Source organism: Molossus molossus, unplaced genomic scaffold, assembly GCF_014108415.1.
Source record: "Molossus molossus isolate mMolMol1 unplaced genomic scaffold, mMolMol1.p scaffold_m16_p_4, whole genome shotgun sequence".
Classification (NCBI taxonomy): domain Eukaryota; kingdom Metazoa; phylum Chordata; class Mammalia; order Chiroptera; family Molossidae; genus Molossus; species Molossus molossus.
The window spans coordinates 41,690,669-41,700,321 of record NW_023425377.1 but is presented as its reverse complement, the minus strand read 5'-3'; the positions used below and the strand labels follow the sequence as shown (position 1 = coordinate 41,700,321).

Here is a 9,653-nt window from a genome sequence, read left to right as displayed (position 1 = left end):
TAAGTTCACGTCTATTTGATTCACTGTTATGTCCCAGCACCTAACATATTGTAGGCCTTAAGTAAATACTGCTGAATGAATGGTTTTTGTGGGGAAGATGAGCGCCTTTGAGAGAGAGAGAGAGAGAGAGAGAGAGAGAGAGAGAGAGAGAGAGTCAAGTCGCATGCACGAGATCACACTGGGTTCAGGAACTCCTCCCAAGCCTGTCTGAGGAAACAAGCGGGGTCTGTGTCCGGTGTCCTTCTCCAGGGCCCGCGTGATCACCAACTGCCCCATCCGGGCTCCAGAATCAGCATGGGCCGGCGGCTTCGGGCGGGGAAGAGGCGCGCAGTGGACGAGCGCCGGTGGCAGCAAGGTAAAGAGGATCCCTCACCCACCTGCGCTCATTGTCCTGCCGCGTCCCCAGGTCTGCGTCCCTCACCGCAGGAGCAAGTGTCAAGGAGGGGCGGGCCTATGCTCCAGGCAGCTGCTGGCGGGGCTGGTGTGGGGCCCCCGGAGCGGCCCAGCACCGAAGCCCAGGCGCTGGGTTATAAAAGCCGGGCCAAGCCGCGCCCAGACCGGGACCCGGCGCTCGTAATGGCCTCGGGCGCACGTTCCCGCCTCAGCCGGCGGCCTCGGAGGAGGTAAGGTCCGTCCCGCGTCCTGGCAGGCGTCTGAAGGAAACAGCCATTAACCTCCTTTTCCCGCCGCCTCCGTGGAACGTCTTTCTTCCCCCGGCAACCTGGAGAAGGTTCCCCGAGACGTGCCAGCCCGCTGCGGCCCATCCCCGCGCGGCCAGGGACAAGACCCCGGCGACGAGTGGCGCGGACCCCGCGAGCTGAGGCCCCGCCGCCGCCCAGCGCTGACTGCTGTCGCTTGACTCGGCGGGCTTCCTGGACGAGCGCCGGCTGGTGGCCGCCTGAGCCTGGCCCTGGGCCGCGAGGCGCGCCTGTAGCGGGGCGTCCACCCCCAGGCACCGGTCCCTGCAACGGGCCATCTCGGGAGCTCCTGCATCCCCCACCTCGCGCGTGCTCTGGACACGGCCAGGCCCCACCTGCACCGGCGCTCAAGTGAGCCACACCCTGGAAACCAGATGCGTCCCCGCACCGGGCGCCAGTCGGGACTCCCTGGTCCTCGCACTGCACTGCGGGTGCTTGGAGAAAGGATCTGTGCCGGTCGGGGAACTCGGTTTAGAACGGGAACAGGGGCATGGGAAGGGGGCCGCAGCGTTGAGCCGCTGGGCTACAGGGAGGCGCTTCAGCCCACTGCGATATAAGGTGAAGGGGCTGCTCACCTTAAACAGGCGGCTCCTGCCACTGGTGGACCGAGACAGGCCACTAACCACCTTCCCTGCCATCTCTACTGCCCCTTTTAAGCAGGTGGAGTTGGGGGACACTTTCCAGGAAGTCGAGTTGCTGCGCCTGTGGCTGGAGAACATCTTTCACTTCTCCTAGGCCACTTTTATCCTGACTCTCACTGTCTTCGCCGCCTTCTGGTTTCAGTAAAGGCAGGGAGTCCTCTGAGGGATGGTGATGGATGGTGATGGATGGTGGGAGAGGAAACTGACCTCTGCTCCCCATTGCTGCTTGAGAGATGAGCCATCTCAGATGCCCAGAACTGACTTGCTGAAAGGTAGAACGGGAATGGGAGCCTCTCCACATCTCAGCCCTGCACCTGTTGCTTAGTGTTGTGTGGTTGTCAGGGGTGGACCTAGTTGGGAAAGGACTTCCTGTGTGACAAGGTAGGGTGTGCTTGTCTGGACCTGTCCAGCTTGGCCTGAGCCAGGATGGGACTATTTGCCCTGAGAAGGTGTCACATTATCCCCTCTGGCCAGTCCTCTAAGAAAGGACTACTGACTAGTCATCTGTGGTTCTGCTATCAGGAGCGTTTCCACTGGTCAAACCTAAACTGGCACTAAATTATTTGTGGACGAATATAATCAGTCTTTTTTTAAAAAAGAAAAAATTTAATTTCTTAAAGAAAGACATGAATGCTTTATAGTTTGTTTCTGGCATTCATCTACTCAATTGTCTGTTCCCTACTGCAGATAAAAGAGAGGTTACTCCACATTGTCACAATCACTTCCTGGAGACTTGCTGCAAAGGTTAAGGAAGAAGGGGAGGTAAGCACCTCTAGAAGTCCACTCTGAGCTACTTTGGAGGTATAAGGGTGTAACACTGGAGCACTCAAGTTTCCTGTGTACTTGGCAATGGTAGGCATTTTGAAAGTTATTAACTTCGCACATGATCTCTGCTCCTTCCTTAGGCTTGTTGGACTCTGAGAGACCACAAATGGAGAAGGAGAACAGCTGAATTCTCCTGGCCCAGCAAACCCAGAGGCCTGACCTCCTGGCAACTAGATCTTGCCTCATTGATTGATGCCAGATGCCACCTCCCACCAAGCAGAGGCATCTGCTGTTGAGCTAGGAAAAGGCCTCCCAAACCATGTGGCTTAATGTCCACCCCTGGAAACTACATCTAAGAAAGCTGCTTGAGACTATAAGCCTTGTCTGTGTCAATGCAACGATCCTCGGGAACTCTGGGACCCTTTTTGGAGAGGGGTGGGGGTGGAGGAGAAGTCTCTACAAGTGCTTCAGGCTTGCTGACCTCTAAGTTTCACTGGGGCTTCTATTCAGGAGAAGATCCTTTCTCAATACCCTTCCCAGACCTCCCTCCCTCCCTTCCCTTTGGGGAGAGTGGAGTCACTACCATTTCCACAGGGCTCTGCTTAGCTGATCTCAGGATCTGAGGGGACAGAAAAAGTCATTTGTGTCCAGTTCCAAACCTTCAATAAAAATGTTTTTAACTTCTGTTTATTAGAATATAATTTATGCCCCCACCCCCAAAGTCGCTTTTGACCAACTAAAAATCAAGTAAATGACCTTTAAAAGAAGTATTTCTGGAGGTTATAGTAGTACTTTATCTAAAAAAGTAGGACCAAGTCCTTAATGCACTTGGTACTTAAATGTTTACTCAGAGACAAGCCTTATTAGTCCCTCTGGGAAAATGTCATAGTTTTTTTCAAAACTGAACTGCCTTAAATCATGGCTAAAGGGAATGTGTTTGCAGCTATGGTGTTGCCAAAATTGAGGCTGTCTAGTGCAGACCAGGAAACTCAAAAGCCTACCTTTTCTCTCTTCCACAAGTAATCGTGGTAGGGCTCAGGAACAGGAATGGGTAGAGCCCACAGGTGCTAGAAAGCTTTGGGTGAGTTTCTGCAGCTGAACAGGGAAGATGGCATAGCCCCTGTGTTCAAAGCACCTTTGGGTATGAGCTGGAGTACAGCTGGGAATCAAAAGCTGTTTGCAGAGGGTAACCCTTCACTACACATTGTAACAACTACCTAGGGACTTGACAGATGGTCTAGATCTGGTCTGGTTTTTCTTTCATAAGTATTTTCTGTGGCAGGTCACTTGAAGACAACTCTACTAGGCTCATGGACATCCAGCCCCCATGGATAAGAAAACAAAAGCTACTGTGACATGATACAGGGCTTTGGCCTCTTTATTTTCTTTTTACAGTTAATTCCACGCATAAAAGACTTCATGAAGCACTATGGCTCTGGCTATACCCCGAATGAGTTGCTAAGGATGGAGCTGGCTATTTTGGACAAACTGCACTGGGACCTCTATATTGGGAAGCCGCTGGACTTCTTGACCATAGTAAGTACAAGGAGTTTGCAGACTCGACCCTAGACTCATTTGTGCCTTTGGAAGAGCTCACAACATAGGACAAGCAAACACAAGCGTGCACACATCCTTGCACATGCCCCACAGTAAGGTGACCCACAAGGCTCATGACATACGGAACAGTGAAAATGTATCTTAAATCCAACACAGTTCCACCAGACTCCCACTTCTAAAGGACATTAAATTAACTTTACAAAGAGTTTTAGATGGCACTATTATGGTGAGTTTCTCTTAAATACACATTGCAAAAATATTTAACTTTCCATTCTATGAATACTGTACATAAAAAGCTGTCTACTCTTGCTACACTTTACACACATTCACTTAGCTGTCTTTATTCACCTACACACAGTCCTTATTGAGGCTTTAGACCATATTGATCTGGCACTTAAAAATATCATATTAGTCGGTATTTGTTTTAGTTAGGGAATGAGGGTCATCCTTAAGGATATGATTCTGTTAGTAAGGCAAACGTATGCAATGTGGAAATGTCATGGGATTTTGGCCTGTTATGAAGCATGAAGGTTATATCACTAAAGGCTGTTTCATTATGAAAACTGGCCACACTGTTGCCAAGTTGCAGTTTGTTCTGGTGTTAAGCAGATACAAGTAACTTTTCTGCTACCTTAATCTTGAAGAGCTTCTTCTATCTTTCATAATTGAAACATTATTATCTAGGTACTTTGGGACACTTATGGCCATGTTACAAAACAGATCACCTTTTCTCTCCAAGGTTGAAGCTGTTTGACCACAGAATAGGCATTAAGCCTCAAGCCCCTTGTCCGGGGCCAAGGATGGAAATGAAAGGGGTTGGGCAACATTTGATGTTCCCTGATGGAAATGTAAATTGTTTGCACTTTTGGTCATTGACATATGAAAAGTATGGGGTTTTCTGTTCTAACATTAAAAACCACAATCTCCAGTTCCATGCCCTGGTGGCCGTGGGCTGGCCCCACGTGGTGGAGCTGCTGCCTCAGAGGAATCCTTCCCTCCACGTCGCGTCCCTGACCAAGCAGCTGCAACACTGTATGGCAGGCCACCAACTGCTGCAGTTCAAGGGCTCCACACTGGCCTTGGTCATCATCACCTTAGAGTTGGAGAGGCTCATGCCCGACTGGTATGCTCCTATATCTGATCTGCTAAAGAAAGCACAGGTACACATCAACTTTGTCCCAGACCAAGCTCTCAGTTTTGTTCCTTGAGCTGCCACACTCTGTCCCACAAAGGGTACCCATGGCCCTTCTTGGCCCTTTTGGACTCCAGAAGATTCTCTGACCATGATGGTTCTGTATAGAGTCTGCTGAAGGGCTCTAGGCTTTCCACTTGGCATGCCCTCTGGACTTGAATATGGGGCACATGTTCTCTTTACTGGGCCAGTTGGGTGAGTTTCTCTGACAGTGAGAGAAGCTTTATCTTATGGCAGCCCTTATGGCCAAGAGGATGGGTGGATGTGTCCAGTTCAGGGGAAACAACCTGGAGCTTAATATTGAGGAGTGTAAATTTCAGGCCTCCCTCCCTCTATATGAGTCTATGATACCAGACTCTCTCTGCGGGGCTCAGAATCTCTCAAGATGGACAGGATAGGATGGAATTCATCGTTAGACTCATGACAGTGTTACTCAGGTTGGAGATGGATGTCACTGAAGTGGTAAGGTTAATGTGCTTAAGTTTTGTGATTGGACCCCTTCCCTCAAATTGCTCCATGCTAACATTCTGACACTCAGCTGCTTGTTCCTTAGAATGTGAAATGGTCCTGCATCAAAGATGACCACTCTGTTTTAATGAAAGCTTAGTATTGAGCAGTTGGTATACTGCAGGCTACTGGTAAAGAAGCAGCTGAGAAGCTTTTAGTGCTCCTCCTGCACAGACAACTTTCTCTTTTACCTGCCAGCCTGTACCCCTGCCCCAGTGCCCTGCAGAGTGTCATAGCAACCTCTCCTTGCTTGGCCTCCTCTAAATTCTAGGCTTTATGGATCTTGTAACAAGAAAGGAAGAAAGCCCTAGAAGAACTGAGAAAAAATTCCTGGGTCTTTCGAAGAAAATAAGGAGGGGGAGGGAGGTTGGGGTCACTAGAGGTAAGGGCAGATCATGCTCCTGCTTCCTTCTTTCCCCTGGGCCTTCTCCCGGGAAAATGAATGGATGCTTATACTGCAGCTTGGTTTTCCTTCTCCAGCAAGGGCTGGTATCAGCCCCCAAGAGAGCTGGAATAGGAGGCCAGAGCAAGGCGTTGCTCAGGGCTGAAGGGCTGGGCTGGTTTTGAATGACCAGTTCTTGCTGCTCTGCCCACCAGAGCTGGCCGGCTCCTTCCAGCTTCCCAGGCATGTATCAAGCACATATGCAGCTCTTCAAGCCCCAGCCAGCCTGCCTGCCACTGCAAATAGGACAGTCTCTCTCGGCACATTTACCCTGATTTGGCCATGACATGTCTTTTTACAAGGACTGCATTATAAAATATGCTTTGTTTAACATATGGTGATTTGACCAAGCTTTAAGAATATTTTTCCAGCACGGCTGGTATGGCTCAGTGAATTGAGTGTCCTCTCATTGACTGAGAGGACCCGTACGATTTCTGGTCAGGGCACATGCCCAGATTGTGGGCTTGATCCCCAGTAGGGGGTGTGCAGGAGGCAGCCCATCAATGTTTCTCTCTCACATCGGTGTTTCTATCTCTCTCTCTCTCTAAAAAATCAATTTAAAATATTTTTTAAAAAGAACACTTTTCCTTTGTTACTCTTAAACAAAGTAGTTGATTGGCATAACTAGACATTTTTATGCCAAAGAATGATACTACAAGGTGTAACTGCTGTGATGGGGGCCTGCAGCTCTGAGAGCTTTTGTTGAGATGACCAGGTTCAAGGCTGAGCCTGCTCCAGCCACTGTGCTGCCGGAAGGAGGAGGAGGAGGTCAGCATGGCTGAGGGAGAAGCCAGCTGCCTCTCTGAAGCTGTGACACTATAGAGCCATTCTTCAGGCAGTGGAGTCCAGCTGGCAGAGATGCAGCTGGAGCTGTGTAAGTACTGTTGGGCTGTGGATAACTGAGCCACACATTTAGAGGTGTTTTGTGAAGCCTTCCCAATGTGAACAATTTTTGTAAATGTGCTAAGCACTGGGGAGTATGATCTGCTACTGGGTACAAAGTGGTCAAGGCCCAAATATACTACAAGTGTCTGCACTGTAGTCAGTACCAATCCCAGCTTTTTCTTGAAACAAATTTGCTTGTTGGAGCTTTTATAAAAATAAACTCTAAGTCCATGCAACCCTGTCTGAATCTTACTTTACATATATTGGGTACCATGCATTTAGACTTGCTTGAGTCAGACACAGTTGGACTACCATCTCCTGGTCCCATCAATAACTATCTTCTAGTCCAGCACAAATAGAGATGCTGAGAGCAGCATGTAGCTCATGGCCACAGCTCTCACCAGTGGCCATGAATGTCCTCTGCCCCCTTCCCTCCACTTTCAGTGGGCACTGTTGTGGGTGGGGTGGAGGCTTATCCTGAGAGCCCACACCAGCTCAGGCTCTGACTTTGGGGAACTGATGGGAGGTATCTGGACCTCTTAGCTAGGTAGCTCTGGATGTCAGCTGTGTCCCCAGAGCTAATCTAACTGAATTTCAAAGAAGGCAGATCTGTGAGGCCCAGTATTGGGGTAAGGGACAGTCTTGAGGCTCTGTAAATAAAATTCCTCTTCTTTGGGGAAGCAAACTTACGTATTGCCAAAGTACCACTTGTGTGTTTAAAAAGTTTTGATGCTGTTCAAGCTTGCACTGGGGTCCCATCCTACTCTCTTCTAACATTTCTTTCTTTCTTTTTTAGATTAGGAATGCATATCCCACCTCAGATCAGAGAATGGGGATCATTGTGGTGGGAGAAATATAGACACAATCCACTCTCCTTTTGTCCCCACCACAGGACAGGGACTGGTGAAGGGCTGTGGCTGCAGAAAATAAAGATGGGAGAAAGCTCAGTTGGGCTAAGGGAAGTGCAGGGTAGGTGAGCATCAGGCCCCTTTCTTAAATGTGTCCAAATACTACCTCCCTCTATGGGTGAGCCAATCTGCACAATGTTGTTCCCTCCACCAGGGCCCTTCTCCCCCTGGCTTCCAGGAGAATCTCTGTCCTTCAAATCTTGGTGAAGACTTTCCTCCCTGCTCCTTGCCTCTGTGGGTAGAGTTGAGCTGTCACTAGATGTCTGCACACCATCTCCCTGCTGGGCTGTCAGATTCCTGACTTTAGTCCCAACCCCTTCATTTTGGTCTTCCCAGAGACTAGTCTAGTGCCAAACAGAGAAGACACCTCTACAAATGGACCCATGAGCTTGTCAATACTTTCTTAACCACAGGTCTACCTTCCTCAACCAAATATTTGCCTACCTGCCAGGGCATCCCACCTCTACAAAACCCCCTCAGGTCCACCAACCCACATAGTCCGACTGAACACTTTCATACTGGCTGCATTTCCACCGCTCTCCCAACACTCATAATGTTGCCAAAGAGCAGTTATAGCTCAGGAATTAAGGGTACAGGTTACCAATATTCAAATCCCAATGTCTCCAGTTACTAGCTGTGTGACTTTGGGTAATTAATTAACCTCTCTGTGCCTTAGCTATGAAATGGGGGAAATGGTACTTAATCATAAAGTTTTTATGAAAATTAGAGGGATCAATGCATGGACTGAACTTTAGAGCAATGCCTGGCGCACAATAAGAACTCAGGTGTTAGCTGTCCCAGGTCAAGCCTCTTCCACGACGATGCAAACTCTTCGAGGGCAGGGTTTGCCTTCTTCATGTCCTGCATAATTCCTATAATTCCTATAGAAGCTGACCCACCCCACAACGTTCACAGGAAAGACAAGCTGTATTTTACCACAGTTGTAGCAGATTAATAGGCTAGGAAACTTGTTAAATCAGAAAAGCTACTGTCCAAAAAAGACACCACAAAAAAAAAACACCTCAAAATAAATGCAAAATTTAATGGGGGGGGGGGGAACAAGTACAAAGTGAATGGAAAGGAACAAAAACAGTCAATGAATGAAGGAGTAAATGAATTAACACAGGAAGCAGTTTTAGAAAAGCATGTTAATATAACAGACGAGCAAGCCAACACTTCCCTCAGGCCTCTGATCCAGTACTATGAGCCCCACTGAGCAGGGAACCCACATAGACATAAAAACATACATGCAGTCAGTCTGCACCATTACAAACCAGCTAGGCTCCAGTTCCCCATAACTGGGGTGACCATACCTCCCAGTTTGCCTGAGATAGTTCCGGCTTATGCCTGTTGAGCTGCAATAATTTACAGCATCTCCTTTCACTCTCAAACGTCTCAGTTTGGACAATAAATTATATGGTGATTCTACCCCAAACCAACTTGACTCATGAAAGACATGATAGTAGATGCCAGCATAATCCCACTGACAGCTCAAATAATGCCAATCAATGCTACTGAGGAAAAAAAGGAGGGGAAATCAGACTCTGCAGGCAGGGGACACATGCCACGAGGGGCAGCTTGTTAAGTAATGGCAGTTTTAAGCTCACCTTCTGCACCAAGGATTACTTTGGTCTCAGTTGAAGAGGACAAAATTCCAAACACACACAGCACAGGGAAAAGAAGTGCAGTGAGGTTCACTAAAGCTAATGCGACCTGTGGAGGCAGCTCAGACCCCAGAAAATGCAACAATGACAAGCCCCCCCAGAGATCTCCCGCAGGCAGGTAACCAGCCACAGTTCTGGCCTTCCGGTATGCTCTGGGGGCTGCCCACAGGCTATGATGGGGGGGGGGGGTGGCAGAATTTGCCCACTCAAGTCCTGAGTTGGCTCATGGACCAGGAGTCCTCATTTCTTCTATAACCAGTGAACCCACTGAGTCATCCAGCCTCACCCTCAGCAATACATTTGCCAACACAGGCTATCTTCAGATCATACTCTGCCCAAGTTTATATACTTTCAGACATATAATTACCCTAAAGACAAGCCACATCTGCCTTAG

The 9,653-nt window shown here is 48.8% G+C and overlaps 1 protein-coding gene across 1 annotated transcript; it reads left to right on the top strand.

The window, feature by feature from the left end:
* The first annotated feature begins 294 nt into the window (after nucleotides 1-294).
* CCNI2 (cyclin I family member 2) lies at nucleotides 295-5,727 on the top strand. Its single transcript, XM_036282151.1, is given in 9 exon segments — nucleotides 295-623; nucleotides 848-891; nucleotides 894-952; nucleotides 1,359-1,461; nucleotides 1,464-1,486; nucleotides 2,027-2,101; nucleotides 3,500-3,640; nucleotides 4,591-4,821; nucleotides 5,456-5,727. Coding segments are annotated over 9 exon segments (1,146 nt in total). The 3' UTR covers nucleotides 5,597-5,727.
* Nucleotides 5,728-9,653: the final 3,926 nt, after the last annotated feature.